Source organism: Choristoneura fumiferana, chromosome 26 (genome assembly GCF_025370935.1).
Source record: "Choristoneura fumiferana chromosome 26, NRCan_CFum_1, whole genome shotgun sequence".
Lineage (NCBI taxonomy): Eukaryota > Metazoa > Arthropoda > Insecta > Lepidoptera > Tortricidae > Choristoneura > Choristoneura fumiferana.
The window spans coordinates 10,086,151-10,109,844 of record NC_133497.1 but is presented as its reverse complement, the minus strand read 5'-3'; the positions used below and the strand labels follow the sequence as shown (position 1 = coordinate 10,109,844).

Here is a 23,694-nt window from a genome sequence, read left to right as displayed (position 1 = left end):
ATATTTGTATATAAAATCTTGAAACACATAAAATAGGGTGATTCGTGGAATAATACGTCAGGCAAATGTCCTCCTAGGCTTTGCTGGCACATACGCGCTCTTTTGTCAAAATGTTCTATGACCATTTTGCATAGATGCGGCTGAATTTCTAAATGCAGCGTCGAATTATTTTTAAAGCATTGCCATTTGAACGGCTTGATTTTGGACGACCATGTGGAATGAACAATCGATCCACTCCTGATATTTTGCAACCACGTCTGCTCCACAGTTGATGAAGTCAAGTCAATATTCCGACCATTACATTTGAACGGATTGCGAACCGTACACGCCAAACTTCTTTGAAATTTGAATAAAAACGCGTTGATCTTTCGTAAAACCCGCCATTTTTACAAACCCTAAACATTCAGCTGTCAATTAGTTTTTTTTAATGGTTGCCAGCACTAAAATACAAAAATGGCGGCATCTTGCGTCCTTTTTGGGACACAAACTAGCCGTTACCCGCGACTCTGTCCGCGCAGAATTCGTTTATCGCTATCCCGCGGGAACTATTCCATTTTCCGGGATAAAAACTATCCGGGTGACACTCTTTCCCGGCCCGGATGGTACCGGGATGGAAATACCGACCCTGTTTTTCGTGTACTCGTCCATAGAAGCTTGTGTCAGTTTCTATGGGCGTGTACATAAAAAAAGGGCCGGTATTTCCATGTCGATGTTATCCGGGCCGGGAAAGAGTGTCTCCCAACTATCCTATGTCCTTCTCCGGGACTCGAACTATCTGTAATACCGAATTTCATCTAAATCGGTTCATCGGCTTAGACGTGATGAAGTTGAAGATGAAGCAACAAACAAACAGATTTACAAACTTTCGCATTTATAATATTAGTGAGAAGTGAGATTTAAAATAATACACAATAATACACACGGTTCGGGTACATGCAATAGTAGATTATTGTCGTAGCCTGGAAGTAGGCAATTGCTGGCTGAGTATGAGTATTAAACGGACGAGCTTGCAAGTCCGTTTAACTAATACGAAGCCAGCAATTGCTATTCCAGCCGAGACTAATATAAAGCTTTTCTCAAAAACGACGAATAATTCTGAAATAGAATAAACTTTTTCTCAAAATATATTTTAACATTTAATAACATTTAATATTTTTCTTATGCTTTCCCGCCTTTTAACATTAAAAATAAACTGCAGGTGTATTTTTCCACCGAAAACGCCACAAGCTGTTCCTGACCCAATTAAAAAAGTCCGGAGTTCCAACAAAATATCTGATACCGGCCATTAGACTTGGCTGATTGCAGGCGCGCTAATTTATTGTCGAGCTAGCGCGCCTGCATTCTTTTTAACTTTTTAATTTTTCGCTGACCATAAACTCGCTATACTATGCCTGGAAAAGGGTTAAAATCGTTTGTTTTATACGACGACGTACAAAGAGTATGAATCGATTTCGTAGATATCTATCTGATATAATAATAGCATTTTCTCAAAAATGTCCGTAAAAGTTGACATTATTCTTTACATATCAGAAGGTGAAGTGCATAGTTTATGGTCAGAGAAAAATTAAAAAGTTAAAAAGATTGCAGGCGCGCTAGCTCGACAATAATAAATTAGCGCGCCTGCAATCAGTCACAAATTTTTTTTAAAGTTAAAAAGGCCATGGAAATACCTACAGCCAAATCTAACGGGCGATATCAGATATTTTGTTGGAACTTCAGACTTTTTTTATTGGGTCTGAAACAGCATGTGGTGTTTTCGATGGAAAAATACACCTGAAAGCAGTTTATTTTTAATGAAAAAAGGCGGGAAAGCATAAAAAAAAATTGGAATAAAATTAAATGTTATGATATATATTTTGAGAAAAAGTTTAGTCTATTTCAGAATTATTCATCATTTTTGAGAAAAGATTTATATTAGTCTCGGCTGGAATAGCAATTGCTGGTTTCGTATTAGTTAAACGGACTCGCATGCTCGTCCGTTTAATACTCATACTCAGCCAGCAGTTGGCTACTTCCAGGCCACGACAATAATCTACTATTAATCACAGAGAAATGTAGCAATCAAGAAAAGCTTTCCAAATGCTTGGTCTTAAAGCGATGTATTGCCCTTAGAGCGCGACCGCAGCAGCAGTAAGAAGGAGAAGAAAGACAAGGAACGCGAAAAGGACAAAGACAAGGACAAGGAGAAGGAGAAGGAGAAGGACAAGGAGCGCGACAAGGACGGCAAGAGGGAGAAGAAGAAGGAAAAGGGCAGCGAGGTCAGTGCCCTATTTTATTAAGTTTAGGCTGTTTTTTTTTTGATAAATACCGTAAAATGTGGTGACTGCAGGACGACTTTATAGAGTAATTATAATAAATAAAAATAAATAAATATATTTCATTTTTGATCAGTGTGTGTTGCCAGTGATGACATACGGTTCTGAGACGTGGGCGCTAAGGATGGGCCTCATGAGGAAGCTCAAAGGGCTATGGAGAGGGCTATATGCTCGGGGTTTCTCTGCGGGATAGAATCAGAAATGATGATATCCGCAGTAGAACTAAGGTTACCGACATAGCCCGAAGAATGAGGGCTATCGTTTTTTGTCTCACTAGATGGCGCACTGTTGCGTGAGGTTTTTAAGTATGGCTTTCAAAGTCTGTTATTACGGGCGTGAAAACAAAGTTTAGCTTAAAATCATATTTAATACACCTTAAAACCGTACCATAAAAATATCGAGCATGCCGCAGTGTTGCATAGTCCCGTTTTGTTCGGAAAAAAGGGAGGACAAAGGTTTCCGAAAGACAAAACTGTGTCAAAACACAGACATTCATTGCCCCGGAACGCATATTTGCCATAATTAATTTCAGATATTGCAAAATATTCACAAAATTATTCTAATTATAAATAAACCCGCGTAGCTCACCCAAAAACTATGAGATTTGACATTTCGGAGACCTCACGCTACACTAGCGCCTCTAGTGGCGAATTCATACGCGATAGCCCTCATTGCGAAACAAGTGGCAGTTGGCGGGGCACATTGCTCGCAGGACTGATGGCCGATGGGGTCAGATTCTCGAATGGCGTCCGCGGACCGGGAGACGAGCTGTCGGTAGGCCACCAACAAGATGGAGCGACGACCTGGTTAAGATCGCGGGATCGCGGTGGATGCGGGAAGCACAAGACCGGTCTGAGTGGAGAGCCTTGGGGGAGGCCTTGTCCAGCAGTGGACTTCTTTCGGCTGACATGATGAGATCATGGGACACTAGACACCAATTGACAATACATCAAACACCCATCTCTTGCTCGCTAATCCTGCCGTGAAGCAGCAGTTCTTGCACTTTTTATTATCTGTTTTATTTAAGCTTTGGTAGGTACTTCAAACTAGTTATCAGTAACACTAACTTAAAAATACAGGCCATATCTGAACATATTATAGAAAACTTATGATATGCATGTAGATAAAGTTATGTATGCGGCTATACATAATTAGGCATTAAAACACTCGTGTGATCTTATTATGAAATTCGCCTTCGGCTCGATTCATAAAACCACACTCGTACTTTAATGCCTCTCATTATGCACCAGCCACATAAATAACTATTATTGGGCAAGCGTGCTCCATCTTTTTTAGTCCATGTCTTCGCTTACCATCAGGCGTGATTGTGGTCAAATGCAGGCCTATTTCAGTATATAAAAAAACCGGCCAAGTGCGAGACGGACTCGCGCACAAAGGGTTCCGTACCATCTATACAACATTCATTAGACAAAAGCAGAAAATGGCAAAAAAAAACACGCTTGCTGTATGGGAGGCCCGTTTATATATTTATTTTATTCTGTTTTTAGTATTTGTTGTTATAGCGGCCACAGTTATACATACATAATCTGTGAAAATTTCAACTGTCTAACTGTCACGGTTCATGAGATGGTGACGGACGGACAGCGAAGTCTTAGTAAATAGGGTTTCCGTTTTTACCCTTTTTTGTACGGAATCCTAAAAACTACTCTCTATCAAATTTTACCCGTAACCGCTTATTGCGTTTTAATTAAGACTTTTTATTTTTTGATTTTGTCCTCTTTTCGTTTACATATCAAAAACCAATATCACGATATCGATTTTTTAATGCGATATTTTTCCACTGTCACATAGACACTAAAACTTAATTGAATTTATTAAAAAGCATAATTAGTATCGGTTTGAACACACACATTTAATTAATTAGTTAAAAAAAATATAATAAAAATGAATGAATGAATTGATTAAAGATATTTTGACTTTCACTTTGAAAAAATATTAAATGATAAAATAAATAGGCTAGTTCAAATAATAACCTTAAATCGTTTGTCACAAAAAGCCCATGGAATATCATATTTAAATTTAGAATAAAATACAATAGCTACGTTAAATAAATACCTATAGTCTGCGTTAAAAAAAATACATTTATAATACACGACAATGTTTGCTTTAAAAAAAAAAAACAATTTACTATGTCTAAAGCAAAATAAACTATTTCATTTCATATAGCAATGTCACCTCATTTTACGGTACTGCTTTTTAAACGTTTAATATGAGTGTTGCGTTTTTAAAACCCTCATTAGGCATTAAGCATTTTAAGCACCGGATGTTTATTACTTAAGTTATAAATGTTTTTATTTATTTATTTTGTAATAAAAGTGTTATTTTATAAGTGAACCTGCTTCGGAACGGTTGGAGCGAGTCGTTGTTTTATTGGCAGTCGTTTTGGCGTATAAATTGTTATATATTTAAGGTCTGTTAATTAGCTTGGTGTTAATGCAAAGAGCTTACACGAAGTAACGTACCGATTGTGGATTTCGTTTCGGAGTCCAGAATTTTTAATGCTAGTTAGCTGGAGTGTGGAAACAAACCGGAGGTTGTCATATCTTGAATCATTTATCCATCCAAGAATAAAGTTGACGGGCGTATTTCCAAAAGTTTTAGGGCCGGTATAGACGGACAGCATTTGAACTGCAACTGCAAACCGACTGTGCAGTCCGCTTGTAGTTGCCGTGCAGTCCTGTCAACGGCACACCGAGTGTCTATTTTGCTGCACTTTACACCGACGTAGTTGCGCGTGCAGTCACTGTCAACGGTGTGGAAGCCGTCTATGCAGTCGTATTGCAGTTTCTTCAACTGCAATACGACTGCATTACGACCATGTATTGCTGTTGACAGTACTGCACGCACAGTCTGTTTGCAGTTTTGATGCAGTTGCAGTAACTGCATCAAACTGCACTCAAACTGCCATTTTGCAGGTGGATTGCAGTTTGTTGTAAATATATCTTAACGTATGTAATTAATTAATACTTTTTTGGAAAATGATAAAAACTCAACAGCCGTGTTTGTTCACTTTTTTATTCTTAACCCACAGATCCAATCAAACATGGGCTACACTGCTGCCCTCTATCTAGCTATACAACACAGTTCAAATGCTGTCCGTCTGTACCGGCCCTAATTTATTCTTTTATCTACACACAAAAAACGCTGTTTTGTGTGTCGTTTTGCACATTAAGGCTCATTATTTCCCCCTCGCCGTGCCGTGGTGGCCTAGTGGTTTGACCTATCGCCTCTCAAGCAGAGGGTCGTGGGTTCAGACCCCGGCTCGCACCTCTGAGTTTTTCGAAATTCATGTGCGGAGCTACATTTGAAATTTACCACGAGCTTTGCGGTGAAGGAAAACATCGTGAGGAAACCTGCACAAACCTGCGAAGCAATTCAATGGTGTGTGTGAAGTTCCCAATCCGCACTGGGCCCGCGTGGGAACTATGGCCCAAGCCCTCTTGTTCTGAGAGGAGGCCTGTGCCCAGCAGTGGGACGTATATAGGTTGGGATGATTTCCCCCTTAGAAACTGAGCTGACGAATGTTATTGCGCTATTTGAAATACGAACGCGTTTCTTGTACTCTTAGATCTGTGCACGCGTTTGTTAATGACAATTGTCGTCGAGTTGTTTTTAACCGAATTCGGCAGGTAAGTAGTTTTATGAGTTTTAGTCAGTTCGGTGGATAGCTGACGGTGATAACGAAACAGAATTTGTACCTGTCTGTCTTTCTGTGGTATTACATATTGTGAGTTGATGGATTATTTGAAATTTAGAGTTGAGCATCTTTTTTTTTTTTAATCATTTTTTTTTTGTCTTATGGCAAGCATAATGCTCTCTCTTGATTACATAATCAATAAAACTAATTTGGTCTTTTTTTTTCTGACTGTAAAGTAAGATTTGGGTTCGATTCCTAACGACAATTTCTATGGTTTTTAATGACAGACTTTGCACTCTTAAGGGTGAAGACCAAAAAAAATGCACACCTTAACGAAGGTAGTTAGAATTACTATTAGTTTTTTTCCATTGTGACACGAAAATTATCCATACAAATGTATGATTAATTTTCGTATCACAATGGAAAAACTAATAGCAATTCGAACTACCTGCGTTAATATGAGCAACTTTTTGGTCTTCACCCTTTACCTTCCGTAAGTAACCCTTGATTATTTTATAAAACTGTTTTAATAATAACCAAACGGAGTTTTTTAATGGGATTTAAAAGCCGATTGTCATGATCTGCGGGAGGGCTGTTGGCTACCCCGAAAAAAAAAAAAAAACTTTTTTTTTTTACAAACAAGCAAGCCATAATCATTGAATCAGTGTTTTTGCAGTGCGTTTCGTTTTGGGGGTGTAATGGAGGAGACAGACGGACAAACGGAGCGACGGTGAGGTGTTAGGAGCCATTATTTAACCCTGCGTCGGACGCCCGCAGATAATGACACACGGCCGAGGGGTTTAGGCCGGTGCAGTCGGCGGGCGAAGCGTCAGCCGGGTAAGGACGCGGAGCGAATAAACTGCTATATCTTACTGTAAAAAGGGCTATCTGACACCACTAATCAATAATAATGGCGTGTATTGCTGGCTGGGATGTCCCTGGTGACAGCCACCTATGTAACTGTAACTGGCGTCACTGAAAATCAGCGTCGCGAAATCATCTTCAGATCTTTTCGCGACACATAGCTGAGTGGCGGCCATCTTGGCTGGTAGGAATAGGCATGCATGTGTATATTTCAGTGTTTCTGTATGTGTATCTATTTTTATCAGCCAATAAACCATTCTTATACTTATTGAGTAGGCAGCGCTAAGCTTCGGTGGCACGCTACTGCGGCGCCAGCTACCAACTACCTACCTGCCCTGGCATCATGCACGCCTATGAATTCGAGAAATACTCATGATTAATTCGCACTTGACCGTAACTAAATGCTCCTCTCAAATGTCGAGTGGTAGAGAACTCTTAAAGGGATTAGTTCGCCTTTATACAGGCTTTACACGCGTACAATTTATTAGTGTCAAATAGCAATTCGCACGTAATTTTGTATGATCATCTATTAGCCAATCCAATGGCTACTTGTTTGTTTCGAAGCGATCGGTAATCAAATTTTTGCAGTTAATTGAAAGTTAATCTGTTCCGAGTTGATCTCGAGAAGAGTTGGAATTATTGATTAATGGTGTCAAATTTCCTATTTACGACAGAGTAGGTTGATTAATGCTATATTTGCAAGTTTTTTAGAATTTCTGGATTGCGGTTAACGTATGTCCTAAAATATTCGACCTAATGAATAATTGTTGTCATTTGTAAGAGCCAGGAATTATAAGGGTGTCTATTATTAGCTCCTCCATTTCGAAACGTACAGTAACAGTAAAGATATAGCAGTTACAACGCTTTGCATCCTACCTACTTGTCGCCACTATTAGTTTGGAAATATGTACAGCAAAAATAATATAATACAAAGATATTAGACACGTTTATTAGATTTAATCATCGGTATTTTTGTTTTTGGTTGTACATGTTACGCTATTATGTGACACGTTTCTTCTACTGACTGTAATAGTGGGTCTCAATGAGTAATTTGGCACATGAATATTAATTACTAAATATCCTGGTCACTGGCACCAACTGTGACTAACTTCAATTAAACTATTCAAGTACTTCTTAAAAATACTGAAATAATGTATGACGTTTAATACATTTTCTTTTCTTATGTTCTAGAATATACCAGAAGGAAAACTCGATCGAGAGAGAGTGCATGAGTAAAAAAGCATATTTTTAAGCGAATTAACTAACTTTGTACTTTTGGCCTTGTGTTGCGGTCCGATGCAGGTTCACTTAACCCTTTTTAAAGGGGTCGTTAATATTCTATTAGTTGTAATGGCTCCTAACTATGTATAAGTAAGTCGAACGATTTGATAACTACTGTCAAAAAATGCATTTTTAAGGCGTATACGTGACCCTAAGAGCTTTTAAATAAGTTATTTGGTACTATTAATCAATAATTCCAAGTCAGTTCAGTTCTATTAATCATTTAATTGAATCCGGAAAATTTGATTAACGGTCCTAAGAGCTTTTAAATAGGGTATTTGACATTATTAATCAATAATTCTAGGTAATCATTTAATTCAGTCCGGGAAATTAGATTAATTTTCAATTGACTGAATAAATAGTTGACTAAGTTGAGCAAGAAGTGGCGTCACTGTTTAGTATTACCGTACAAAATGTATGGGGGACTTGCGCTTTGACACGTCATAAACAGAACTCAATTCAAATCTGATATAGAAACATACAATCTGTAAGGAAGATTTATTTGAGTTATTCACAATCGACTAAGATTTCAGTTAATATGTGGAAAAAAATACCGTTATCCATTTGAAAAAAAAAAACAAACGACACAGTTTAGAATATATTACATTGTTATTTAATTGTTACATGCTGTAACTTATTTTAAAAAATATTTTCAAAACAAAGACAAACACAGATCAAGATTGTTTACCTTATTTCCATAGCTAAGAAAAAAAAAATGTTGTGATCAGATTGACATGAAATTTGGTAAGAATATTATTATGTTAGTTATGTGGTGACTTAAAATTGCTCTTGGAGGTCAGTATTACGTCTGCAATAAAGTAGTTATAATTTCGTCAATTCTTACCTCTAAACCGTTCGCTGACGCTCCGTTGTTCAACAGAAATCCGACCAATCGACGGCCGAAGACGAGCCCAAACAGCCGACCCCCCCTCCCGACCAGTGGGCCGAAATACTCGGCATCCCAGGCAAGGACGAAAAGAAAAAAAAAGATAAAGAACCCGAACCACCAGAGTCATCGAACCCAACAAAATCATCGTCCAGCTCACCAGAACTAATACGGTCACCGAAACAGCTCAGGTCATCGAAAAAGGAACTGCCAGCCCCCGAGACAAAATCCCCATTGAAACAATCCCCGAAGAAGAGAAAAGCGGAAGCGAAATCACCAGAAACTGAAAAGAAGGCGACGAAAAAGACCCCCAAGAACGAGAAGAAGCGAAAGAAGAGCGAGAAAGAATAGTGTTTGCTTTACGTTTTTTTCAAAACGCCCAAAAGAAATTGATAGACACGGACTATGTTTTGTTGTGCGGTTTTCGTTCAATACAAAACACAATAATAGTGTATATATTATTTTTGTGCTGCGATGTATAGTGTATTGTATAAGCGGTGGGATGGTGCAGGGTTGTATGTTAGACGTTGAAGTCGCTACTTAAAACAAAGGTAGGGAATTGTCGCAGAGTCAAAGAATTTGTTCTGTCCTGCACGTACCTATGGTTCCCAAGTAACAAGGTAACGCGTGACTTAAGCTCGACAGTTCCATATATTTTGACACTTCTAAACTGAGCTAACGTTAAACCAAGACTTAAAATAATCTGGCACGTAGCCATAAGGGTGACCTATCAGTTCGCCGATTTTCGTTGCACCGATATTCGTTTCGCAGATGATTCATTTGACAAAGTTTAGCATACATTTGGCTTAATTTAATAACACAACTTACTCGTTTCGTCAAGTAGTCAATTGGCAGAAAATTTATATTCAATTGGAATTACGACTGTTGGTAGAAAAACGAAAAAAAATTGGAAGAAATGCATGGTTTCTGATTCAAAACCGAAGCGGGAAGGACTGTTAGTTTGAACAATGACAAACAACCCCTAGTGCCAAGACTAAATTTATGCATTGTCGAACTATCAATCACCTTTAAAAATATAATTCGAAAATAGAATAAATTTGTAGACGTTACAAAAGTACAGTAAAAATATTTTCGACGAATCATTTAAAACGCGAAAAGTTCTTCGTGTAAACGTTACGAATTCGTATCGACCAATATTCCAAACGAAGCACTGCCAATAGTCGGTTAATTAATTCTTATTCCGACTAAATCGAATGCGAAACGTTACTCTGCGTAGCAAGTCATCTGCGAATCGTTACTCGGCCAAACGTTTTCTGCGGAACGCAATATCTGCTTATCATTTGTCTGCCAAACTCTAGGTTTCCCTTTGTTTCCTTTATCTGAGGCAATACGGAATTCTCAACTATTTATCATAATGTTTTGCAACGATTTTATAGGCTATTTAACAACACCAATCAATCGAATAACTTTTTATGAGCTGTGTGTGTCAGCTGTGTATTTGTTTCAAAGCTAAAAATCAATTTTTGCAGTTAATTGAAAATTAATCTGATGTTCCAGGTTCAATTAAGTGATTAATATTGCAGCGGTGTCTAGGAATTATTGATTAATCTTGTTAAATGCCCTATAACGTTGCTTGTCTTTGGGTTCGGCGATATAGTTAAATTGTTTGGAGCGCTTTGGAGAATGAAGGTGTATAAACGAAGGAAAGCCCGCTTTTATACTTAATGAATAAAGTTCATAATCGTTATAGTTTGTTAATGAAATATAGTATTTATGACTGATCGAAAATTAGTACCGTTATTTGATGTGGCATATGTAGAGACCGGTATGAACAGTGTAAATTCTTAGGAAACTCGGCTTGAAGAAAAGCGTCAGTTTGCAAGCTCACCAGCTCTGACATCACTGTTAACAATATTTTTCGCTTTAATAATGTATTATTATTTTACGCGTTATTTTGTAAGACTTTTGTAGATGATATTGGATAGTCAACTTTTCAGTGTCATCATCATCATCTCAGCCGTGGGACGTCCACTGTTGGACCTCCTCAGTAGCTTCGGTTGGCAGCGGCTTGCATGAACCGTGAACCCGCGACTTTAACCAGAGACCGTATTGCCTAACGTATTTGACGCCTGCGATCGCAATCAAATGACAGGTTTCGCATACAAAAACTGTCATTTGATTGCAATTGCGAGCCTCAGAAATGTTACGCAATACGGGCTCAGGTCATCCGTCCATCTCCTGACTTTTAGTGGATTTGTACCCCATAAAATTGTAATTTTAATAAGTAACTCAGGAGACGTTACAATGAGGGCTTATCGCGTATGAATTCGCCGCTAGAGGCGCTAGTGTAGCGAGTGGTCTACGATATGTCAAATCTCATAGCATTTGGGTGAGCTACGCGGGTTTATTTATAATTAGAATAATTTTGTGAATATTTTGCAATACCTGAAATTAATTATGGCAAATATGCGTTACGGGGCAATGAATGTCTGTGTTTTGAGACAGTTTTGTCTTTCGGAAACCTTTGTCCTCCCTTTTTTCTGAACACAACGGGGACTATGCAACACTGTGGCATGCTCGATATTTTTATGGTACGGTTTTAAGGTGTATTAAATATGATTTTAATCTAAACTTTGTTTTCACGCCCGTAATAACAGACTTTGAAAGCCATACTTAAAAACCTCACGCAACAGTGCGCCATCTAGTGAGAAAAAGAAACGATAGCCCTCATTGGTTACAGACCGCGGTGGCTCGCGGTGCGTTCCAGAGCTTAATGTTAGTTTTTTCGGTTTATACTATGCTACATCAAATAAACGGAACTACGGAAATCACAATAAAATAAATGTTATTCTTACACTGAACGCTATCAATTCGGAAACTGTAAATATTGAACAAAATTGTAAATTTCTTAATTTTAAGTCACTATCGTAATTAAGTATTACAACTGCCTATTGGCGTCATGTTGAGCATTGCATGAGACTTGAAAAAAAAATGGAAACAGGTCCTTGAAAAGGTTATTTTTTATTTGTGGGTACAGAAGTAAAGTTCAGTTACTAAATGTTACTAAAACTGTTACTGGATATGCAAGTATTTTTTATTAGTTGTGGAGTTTATGAAAAATCTTGAATGTACGTTTTTAATTGTCATTTTAGAGATCCGACATGTACAGTCAACTACAAATAGATTGATACAGCTAAAATTACAAAAATATGTATACACAATCTTAACGATAAATAATAATAATGAATTAAATAAATAAATATCACGGGCCACTTGACACCAATTGCCCTGCAGGGCTACTACGAAAGTTGAAACTCGAAGTTCGTATCGTACCGTCCCTCTCGCTCTCGTATTAAATAGTATTAGTGTCAGAGGGACCGCACGACACGAACTTCCAGTTTCGTAGTAGCCCTGCTAGTCCCAAAGTAAGCAAAGCTTATGTTATGGGTGCTAAGCAATGGATAAACATACTTAAATAGATAGATACATACTTAAATGCATAGCACCTGGGCGATCGAGCTCCGCTCGGGCTAAAACTCGGTGCCAAGCGTTTTCCCAGAGATAAGACCAAGCTAGATCGATTTTTCACCCCCGAAACCCCTTATATACCAAATTTCATAGATAGATTCTGATTATTTATATCCAAGAATTACTCGTTTAAAGGTATTAGATAGATTAAACACCCAAGACTCGAGAACAAACATTCGTATTTTTCATACAAATATCTGCCCCGATAAATGAATAATAAAGTCGTGTATACATATTTTTGTAACTTTGACTGTATCGCATGTCGCATGCCACGATGACCACAGTAAAGGACCCCGGAAGTATAAAAATGTGGTTCCAGTTAAATATCCTGAGGTATTGATATGATATAGATTTCAAAGGTCTCTAAGGGCACTATCTCTGTTTCCGAGTCCCTTTCAGTTTAGTTTAGTTTTTTAGAAACTTTTGTTCAGGACTGAAATCTATAACAAATATTATCAAAATCTCGGGATATTAAACTGAAACGGCATTTTCCATACTTTAGGTCCGGGGTTCTTTATTTTTTCCAGAAACAGATGGAATGCAAACATCATTCGCTCGCATTTTCCTTATTTTTCAACAGATAGGCATTTGGTGATTTATGCTTCATTTGTTTTATTGTATTTTAATCATTTTATTGTCGCATTAAGTTATACAAGAGAATGTGTGTTGCGTGCATACTCTATAATCCATAACGAGTTGGCCAAAATATCTTGATTGGCTACTACTAGATTGGATCTTTGGGGTGCGGTTAATGGAAGTCTGAATAAGCCCGCAATGTACGACCTGATGTATATAAAAAAAAAACTCAATTTACAAACATTAAGATACATGAACCGCCTTTGTACAGTCAGCTGCAGCTGACCGCAGCTGACTGTACAAAGGCGAATAATGTACGCCCGAATAATTCGCAAAGTACACGTATATTGTTTTAATTGAGAAAGTAATGTAACTAAGAACTTATCCGACACAAAAACGATGGAAAAACATTATTTATTAGATCTGTATCAGTGGTACCATCAGCCAAATATGTGGTCTACCACCCTAAAGTTGATAATCGTTTGCATGTCATAAAACAATGTACTGCCTTTTCGGCGAAATATTTCGCCAAATTTCACTTAGCAACCAACCTTTCGCCGAAGTTTCATTTGGCAAACCAATCTTTGGCATAACTTTGCTTCGCATTTTTCTTATTTCGCAACATTTTTATATTGCAAAATTTTACTTCATCACAGTTTTATGTGGCAAACAATTATGTAGCAAATGATTGGCTAAGGCAAATAACAAATAATCAAATAACATTTAGCCAATTTTTACACATAAGGTAGGTATATCAGTCATGATATATAATAAAAAGGATAAATGTTAAATTATGTGGCGGTGAGCGAGCGAAGCGAGCGAGCAAGTCGAGACTAGGCAGAAGCGACTTGGATAGGTTAGGTTCAGAAGGCTAAGGCGGGAGCGAAGCGTAGCGTAGCTTCCGCTTTAGCCTTCGATGTTAGGTTTTTTTGTAACAGAACGGAAAAAAATCTTTGGCTTGCTTGCTTATTTGCTTGCTAAATGAAGGAATGCCAATCAACGCATTTGACGAAAACACAAATGACATCTTAAAAAAATCCCAGGTAATAATTTGCATAATAATCATTTATCAAATCATTTGTTGGGAAATGATATCAGTGCGAAATGTTGAGTTGGAAATGAAATTTCGCTTAAATAAAAATATGGGATAAATAGTTTGGGAGTTAATAATTTGCTAAATAATTTTCGCCAAAACATTACTAAACCCATAAAACAACAATGCCAATAGACGTGTCTGTCAATGTTTTAATGTTTATTTGGGTACAAACGGTACAATATGGCTGATTACAAATGAAAACTTAGCTAATACACCAACCAGTAAAGTTACCACAGGTTAATATCACATATTACTAACCTTAGGAATAAAGTAATAACTAATAAAGTAAAGTAATAATTTAAAAATGTGACATTACTTTAAAAGACTGTGGATAGACTATGGGCAGAAAACTTACATGAACAAGCGAATGTGTAACATATATAATAACTAAGTAACAATTTGATCCCTAACTAGACTCAACAACAACTTGAAAGTTCGGCTTTAACGACATATGCATTTGATAGGAACTTTCTTTTTGACTGATGAACATTTGGCTGATGGTACATTATTAGGTTGTACATTCCTGGACAACAATTATTCAGACTTAGCGGGGCACAGTCGTGATCTAGTCATGATAGGCTCCTTCGATTACAATTATATATATTTTTAAATCAGTGATCGACCTAGATCCATAATCCTCCCCCAAATCCGCCCTTGCGTGCATAAAACCGTGCGCGGTCAATGTATTAAAAACATTTCTCTTTAACTATCAATGTCATGTTTTAAACTGGATGTATTTGTGTGTATTTATATCACTGAAGGAATATATTTAATATCATTGTATCACGATATATTAAAGGTGCGATTTCATTGTGGCGAAGCGGTGATGTGTTCCTACTAGAGAGCTAATAAAATAATGAATACAAGTGGTCACGCGGGTTAAAAGTTTGAGTCATATACAACGTGTTATTTTTGATTTCCGTTAACTTTAAGGGAACAAGGCTACAGGTCGAAAGAAGTTCACTAGTGACGTAACTTAGAATTAAGTATGTTCAGTAAAACAATGTAAAGGACAGGTGTTTTTAATTCATACACATTTAACAAAAGAAGCTGAATAAAAGTGAGTTTTTTATGTCTCTAGTGTTACACGTCAACGACACTCGCCAAGTTTGACATTCACCAATGACTGCGTAAGTTTTTTTTGTTATCTACACCCATATAGTAAATCCTCAATTATGCGTTCAAAAACCATAGGTAATGACCAGCATTACGACATTGGATTCTATTATGAACACGGCTGTATCGTAATGGTCATTACGATACAGGAATCTGTATCCGCGACCACGTGCAGCAGCAGGTCGTCGCGGGCGCAGCTCGTGGGGCAGACATACCTACCTAGTTAGAGTTAATGCAGGTCATTCTCAATGGTTCGCGGAACACATGATAGAGGATTTAATATATGGATATAGATAAAATATTGTATGCAACTGTTCGTAATTAGGCCTTAAAACACTCATCTCGGCTACGCCTCGTTAAATAAACCCACACTCCTGTTTTAAGGACCCCTATTACGATACAGTTGCATAAAATACTATTATTTGGCCAAAAAGTAAATTACGAGATAATTTCTATCGATGAACTAAGCCGTCTGTTAAAATTAACGGAAATCAAGAAATACACTGCATAAAAAGGTATACCCACGTATAACGTGTAATAGTAAATGCTAGAAACTTGAAAAAAACTATTGCACTGGTTGGTATGTTTTTGCAAGTGTCTCCGCTCCGCCTCGATAGAAGAGCACCCTAAGACTCCGCCTGTCTCTATGTAAGTCGAATCGAAACTTGTAAATATCTAAACTATGAAATAAAACGGTAAATGCTAGTTGATGAATTCTGAAGCTGTTTTTTTTTTATTACGCTGAAGTTGGCATCTCACTCACTTTGATTAGGTCGTGGTTTGTCTACATTGTACTCTACAACGTCTATTTTTATACAAACAAAATATAACTATACTTTTTTGGGTCAATCAGCTTCATAGTGTTGCTTGTTGCCATGGTAACGTCTTAGTTAAAAGTATGATTTTATGGGGCACAAATCCACTAAAAGGAGTTGACAGTTTTAAGGCGATCTCATTTCTTAACGTATTCACTGCCACCTGACTTCCATAGGTGCCACCGACGCACATGTGCGTTCAATGTATCTAATATCGCACGAAATTCCGAAAAAGTCTAGAGGTGCATGCTGAGCTCGAACCTACGACCCTCTGCTAAAGAGAGGTCAAAGTCCTATGTTACCTCTACTTATTTATTATTTATGTGGGACAGAATTATTAATTAGTAACAAATTTAGTCTTCTTAATATTGTTAATTTATTTAAATATTTTTCACGCATTGCCTTCCAATGGCCTCCCTATATGTCGCTCACGATGAGAACTATGTTTTGGACAATCACGCCTGCAATTAAAGTATTCGACCGTGCTAACTTAGCGTTACAGTTTTATATATTTATGTTTTTTCTATACTGAATTTTGGCTGACGTTACATGTATCAATTATGCAAGTTCTAAAAGTGCTCAAAGTAGTATTTTTTTAATACTTTATTATATCAAATAAGCGTTTAATTAGGATCGAGTGCGGGCGAAAGCCTCGAAGCTGGCACCAAAAGTACCGGTGGACAATGTGTCTCTACTCATGTACTAATATTGTAGATTATATATCGCGCACGAAGGGTTCCGTACCATTATCTATACAACATTAGACGCTAGCAAAAAACGGCAAAAAAAACACGTTTGTTGTACGGGAGGCCCCTTTAAATATTTATTTTATTCTGTTTTTAGTATTTGTTGTTGTAGCGGCCACAGTAATACATAATCTGTGAAAATGTCAAGTGTCTAACTATTACGGTTCAAGAGATAGAGCCCTGTGACAGACGGACGGACAGACAGACAGCGGAGTCTCAGTAATAGGGTTCCGTTGGCACCCATTGGGTACGGAACCCTAAAAACATGCTTCTACAGGTTTTTCCGAAATATTAAATAGTAAACCAGTCAATTCTCCTTTATTACTGTGGCGTTTGATATGAGGCTTTGTACATAGATTAGAAATACCTTAGGCTGCGTCTCCACCAGAGCTGTGAGAGGAATGTGCTCGTCATGGGTCTCCTTTTTAATCCATAATATCGTTTGTCCTAAACTCATAAGCCATAATATCACATGTCCATTACTCTAAATCCCTAATATGTTTTGTACTAATATAGTAACACAAAACTTACGAGTAATAATATTAAAATCCATAGTATTAAATGCCATAACAGAGCACTTGTTGGCAAACAGCTACTTGCGAGCCAGAAAAGTAGATTAGGTTAGAACTGAGACAAGTCTGAGACCCCAACAGTGACGAACCGGTACCAGAATAGTAAGTTAGGTTAGAACTGCGACTCCTACAGAAAAGAACCGCAGCCAGAAAAGTAGTTTAGGTTATATAGAACTGCTGCTCCAACAGAAACGAACCGCAGCTAGAAAAGTAGGTTAGGTTAGAATTGCGACCCAATATTAAACAAAAAGTATTATGGCATTTACATTATGGCAAAAGATCACTATGACAAAAGTTGTTATGGATTTTGAAAGTAGTGCAAACAAGCATTAGGATATTCAATATCAGGACAAAAATAATTATGGCAAAAGATCATTATGACAAAAGTTGTTATGGATTTTTAAATTAGGACAAAATATATTATGGATTCCAATATAGACCCGTTCGTCATAAACCAATAATAAAGACTGACATTGAAAAGCTTTATCCGCTTTAAACTGTAAATGAAGCGTTTACATTGGTTTGTGACACGCATTCCTTGCAACGCATCCTCACACGTCTCTGGTGGCAACGCAGCCTTAATGAACACGGTCTGTTCATCTTTGGCCAAAGGGTCGAGACATGTTGTACTACCGATTTTAGTTTCAAGCAGTAGCACTCGAATATACATAGTTTTGGGACCAGCTTCAGGCCCTGCTGCCGATGGCATTACTTTATTGTAACTTTTCCCCAGTTTGAACGCACATGTGCGTTTGTGTGTCCGTGAGTCGATATTCAGCGGTTTTATCGTCTTTATTTTTATTGGTGGTCTAAGCTAATTATTGGTTAAAGACCACTATATGAACGCACATGTGCGTTTGCGGCGCCCGAAGAAGTATGTTGGATAGCCGGCAGCAAATGTGTGAAATCGGTGATGTTATTTTATTTATTTATTCGCACGTCGCTTGAGATATTGTTTACACTTCTACAAGTTACTTTGTCTAAAGTACACTAATAAGTTTTTTTTTTATTACTATAAGATGTACATAGTAGGCTAAGTCGAGTTAGGTACTGTCCAAAATGATGTGAATAAAATATATTGAATAAACTTGTTTTTTTTTTTGTAAATTTGACGTTACTGTAGTCTATAGTATAGTATAGACTATAGGAGGGCTTTCCAATCTGCGCTGCGACGCCCTGGGGGTTTGGATGGGATTTATTATGCAAAGTTCAATTAGTTTTCAAGTTTGAATCTGTTGGCTAAATACGCAAGCATTTAAAGAGTAACACAAAAAATGAAAGAAAAGAAAAACCCGCGGAACAAATTATTTGCAATTTGAATTCTGAACAGATGTCTACTATTCGTATTGAGCATACGTTTTTATTAAAAAGTAATAATATTGTAATTTTGAACAGAACTACTTTTTTTCCTCGCATTCAAAGTGAAAAGTAGTGTTTAACGCGAGACTAAACCACCATTATGACGCTCGAACTAGCCACTCTGCTGGGGTGGCTAAACATCTCGTATCATTGTGGTTTGTTTTAGTCCCTTGTTGAACAATCCTATCCTATCCTATTCTTTTATTCCTGATCAGGATCACCGATTAAAAATAACCGTGTATTTTGGCGCTTAGCACCCACAGCAAAAAAGGCCACATTTCTAACGTCATAGACCAGGGTTTCTCAAAGTGGGTAATTCGACGGTAGGGGTTCGCGACAAGGTTTACGTGATGGTGACTGCAAACTGGCACGATGATTAAGATTGGTTTTTGGAGTCTTTTTGTATTTTTTATTTCAACACAGTTTGTATATTCGTTGGCAAGACGATTCTTACCTATATTTGTTACCTTTCAGTTTCTCCAACAGCCAGTTTTATTACTTTCTTTTGGGAGTTAGGGGTTCGCTGTCGTCTAGAAACTTTAACAGGGGTACGTGGAGCCATAAGTTTGAGAAACCCTGTCATAGACCAATGAACAACGACGGTTTACTAATGTTTCGGCGAAAATCATCAAGCAAATTATTAGCTCCCAAACTGTTTATTCCATATTTTTATTTAGGCGAAATGTTATTTCCCAACTCAACATTTCGCACTGATATCATTTCCCAACTACAATACAATACAATACAATACAAATATTCTTTATTGCACACCATAAAGCAGTACAAAAACTTATGATATAAACACTTAGATTAAGGGTAGACAATAGGCAGTCTTATCGCTTAAAAGCGATCTCTTCCAGACAACCATTTAGGTACAAGAAATTATATGTTACAAAAATAGGTGGCGGAAACAGAAACAGAAAATAAAAACCAACAAAAAATCAATAATATTAAAATAAATACAAATGAAACAACTATATAAATACATACATGCAATACTCATACAATACATAAACTACTGACATAAAATAGCAATATAAATTAACAATAAGGCCGTAATGGGAGAAAAAGGATAAGAAATTAGGAAATAAAATAGATAAACACAGAAAGACTGAGGACAGAGCTAAGAAGGCAGTGTCAAGAAGTGAGCCTTGACGAGATTTTTGAAAATAGGAAGAGATTTAGCTTTCCTCGCATCTAGGGGAAGAGAGTTCCATAGAAGGATTGAAGTGCAAGTGAAGGAGTTATCATAGAACTTAGAGGAAGAAATTGGAACAGTGAGAAGAACTAATCATTTGATAAATTATTATTATAAATAAATATCACGGGACAATTCACACCAATTGACCTAGTCCCAAAGTAAGCTTAGCAAAGCTTGTGTTACGGGTACTAAGCAACAAGCAGCTTGTGTTTGGTATTATGCAAATTAATACCTGAGATTTTTTTAAGATTTCAATGTTTTGGTCAAATGAATTGATTGGCATAAGTACTTTAACTTAGCAAGATATTGAATGCCATCCAACCTTCTTTCCACTAGGCAGTTATCCTGGCTGCTATAAATAAACCTAATATCGAAGGCTAAGGCCTTAGCCTTCTGAACTTAAACTATCAAAGTCGCTTCTGTTCCGAACCGTCCTGCTCGCTCGCACAAATTTTGAAGTAAATCTTTGCAATATAAAAATTGGCCAAAAAGTTATTTGCATAAGCCAATCATTTGCTAATAATTATTTGTAAAAGTGTGATGAAGTAAAATGTTGCAATATAAAAACGTTGCGAAATAAGAAAAAGGCGAAGTAAAGTTATGCCAACGATTGGTTTTCCAAATGAAACTTCGCCGAAAGATTGGTTGCTAAGTTAAATTTGGCGAAACATATTTCGCCGAGAAGGCAGTACACCCTAAAGGACACGTAAAGCTAGTTTAAGGACTCAAATGGTTTAGGCTTTTTTGATTTTTTCATTGCTTTAACTTATGTCGGTTAAGGCATTTTAGCTTATTCACCACGGTCGTGGTTTTGTCGTTTTTAACAATTTTACATTAATCATATTAAACTGTGTCGTTTGGCCCATTTTGAACTGTGATATAAGTTAGGACAAAATACTTAAATCAAAGTATTCAGAAGTTTTTTTCTTCGAAAAATAAAATTTTAAATTGGTCTGCTTGAGTGCGGATATACTTCACATACTTGGTTTGTGCAAATATCCTCGCGGTGTTTTCCTTCAGCGTAAATTATTTAAAACTGTGAGAACATCTATAAATTACAGTCACACCAATTTTCAGAATTATAAACTCTTTTGTGTTTACAATTTTTACAAGCTTTTCTTTAGCTTGCCCTGTTTATTTATTTATTTGTTTGTTTGTTTCGGTCAAATCTTGGAACCTAAATTTGACCCACTTCCAATCGAAGTCCAATTGACTTGAAATTTGGCATACTTATGTAAATTTGGTGACAATACCATAATCTGATAGTGACATCTTGGTGGTCCTGCCAGAATCGTCTCCGCAGGAGGGAACTCCTCAATGGTTATAAGTACCGACCTGAAATTTGGTATGCAGTTAAGATGACAATGAAAATACAGTCGACAAAAAGTACAGACAGCAAAAAAGGTTGTATTAAAAATGATTTTTTTAACAGAAACTTATTCATGAAAATAGTGTTTTTTTTTCTCTTGTCTAATGTATGACATAATTTATAGATGCCATCTCTGACCTAGTGCTCCTTGCCTCACGACGTTTATCTGTTCAGGAGGTGGCATCGGAGGCGTCGGAAGCGTCGGAGGCATCGGAGGCGTCGGACGCGGAGTCGTCGGAGGCGCGGTCGCGGGCGGCGCGCGCGCAGGCCTCCATCAAGGAGCGGGAGCGGGAGGTGCAGCGCGCGCTCGCCACCTCGCTGCGGGACAGAGACAAGGAGCGCGAGTACCACAAGCGGGACGAGGCTGTGCAGGTGAGAGGGAGAGAGATGGCTGCGGGAAGCGGGGTGAAGCTAGAATGGTGAGCGGGACACAGGGGATTGAGGGAGGATGTGCAAGAGAATAGGATACAGGGGAGGGAGAGAGACGGCTGCGGGAAGCGAGATGAGGCTGTGCAGGTGAGCGGGATATAGAGGAAGGAGGGAGGAGACTGCGGGATGAAGCGGCGGAGGGGGGGGAGGAGCCAACAAGGAGTGCGAGTGAAGTTTTCACAAAATATTCACAAATCCCCATGTAGGTAGTGTTAATATTATCATTGGATTTTACAGCGAATTGGTTTTACTACTGCAAAGCTGTAATGTTTTATTGATTAAAACCAAATCCCGTACATTTTTTTTTATCAAACTGACCGCTGTTTACCCCTAACTTACAACAAAAACACAAAACCTAAGTTCTGTTCATGTCGGCAGCACTTCAACGCTCTCCTGGCGGATCTGGTCCGCAACCCGGAGCTGTCCTGGCGGGAGGCGAAGAAACAGCTCAAGAAAGACCATCGGTACACGCTCGCTGAGCTGCTCACCAAAGAAGACAAGGTTAGTGCTTTGTGACCCTGGGTTTGGAGCTAGAGGGCGAGGACGAGGGTCATCAGTAATCAGTCATTTATTTGCTCAAACATCGTACAAAGAAGATAGTTTATATCCATATACTAATATTATAAATGCCAAAGTGTGATTGTATGTTTGTCCGTCTTTCACGTCGAAACGGAGCGACGGATCGACGTGATTTTTAGCATAGAGATAGTTTATGGGCCATAGAGTGATATAGGCTACTTTTTATGCCGAAAAAATGCACAAATCCCGAGAGAACAACGCACGATAACCGAATTCCACGCGGGAGAAGCCGCGGGCAAAACCGTCCATTTCCTTCCACCAATTCAGCACAGACAACACAAACAACAAATATGAAAAAATAAGAGATGTTTTTCGTCTCATTTTAGAAAGCCAGTCGTTTTAATGGACGTATGTTTGAATTCCAGGAGCGTCTGTTCGCTCAGCACACGAGCACGCTGGCGACGCGGCGGCGCGACAAACTGCGCGCGCTGCTGACAGAGCTCGGTGTGCCACCCACCGCGCACTGGCGGGACGTGCGCGCGCAGCTGCGGGCAGAACCCAACACGCCTGTGTACGCAAGCGCGGACAAGGTCGGTCATAATCATAAGGCGGCAGAGCTCGGGGGGCCACCCACCGCGCACTGGCGGGACGTGCGCGCTGACTAGGTCGGCCCGTGATCCAAGCGTAATGGGCGTGCTGTGGGTCAAACCCAGGGCCTATACTACGGTACAAAACACCAGCGTTGCCTACCCTCTAGAAATATTTAGGGGCTGTTTCACCATCCATTGATTAGTCTTAACTGACGGGTAAATGTGATGCCGTCTCCATTTATTCGAACAAAACAAATAGAGACGGCATCACATTTAACCGTCAGTTAACACTAATCAATGGATGGTGAAACAGCCCCTTAGAGTCGTCAGATATTTATGCACGGTTTGGTGGCTGTATCCCCGGTGTTTTATGGATTTGATTGAAGTTTCCCATTTACCACCAGTTTGAGGCGCTTTTGGGCAGAATGTCTTCAGGTTTCATAAAGTTCAAAGGGTAGAAAAAATTAGCACTGAAGGGCTGTTATAGTAACTGTGAGCGAAAATCGCAGTAGTTTATAACAATGTATTGTAAAATAGTGGTGTTTGATTGACCCAACTTTTGACTCCTGTATGACGCCAAAGTGAGGTGCTGTGGATGCATTTTTTCGGGACTCACATGGGCGTTCTTCGGTATTATTTACATTGTACAGAGGGGGCAAAGGAGGGCATCTGACCTCCCTCCCGTCCCTTGAAAATTATATGTTTTACAATATGTATTATAAATGCGTTAACTTGAAGTATCTCGCAAACCGTGTAGTGTTTATGACAAAACAGGCGTGGGGGTTAGGACCTAAAAAACTGTGACATTCTAGC

At 38.3% G+C, this 23,694-nt stretch overlaps 2 protein-coding genes across 2 annotated transcripts in view; one reads left to right on the top strand and one right to left on the bottom strand.

Moving 5' to 3' along the window:
- Positions 1–23,694, bottom strand: part of LOC141442754 (cytoplasmic dynein 2 intermediate chain 2-like) — a 167,481-nt gene that overhangs the window by 52,051 nt on the left and 91,736 nt on the right. The window lies entirely within an intron of this gene.
- Positions 1–23,694, top strand: part of LOC141443145 (uncharacterized) — a 67,175-nt gene that overhangs the window by 40,995 nt on the left and 2,486 nt on the right. The window contains exons 19-22 of the mRNA XM_074108355.1: positions 2,113–2,258; positions 21,518–21,715; positions 22,151–22,273; positions 22,717–22,881. Coding sequence (XP_073964456.1) covers positions 2,113–2,258; positions 21,518–21,715; positions 22,151–22,273; positions 22,717–22,881 — 632 coding nt within the window. The remainder of the gene's footprint in view (positions 1–2,112; positions 2,259–21,517; positions 21,716–22,150; positions 22,274–22,716; positions 22,882–23,694) is intronic.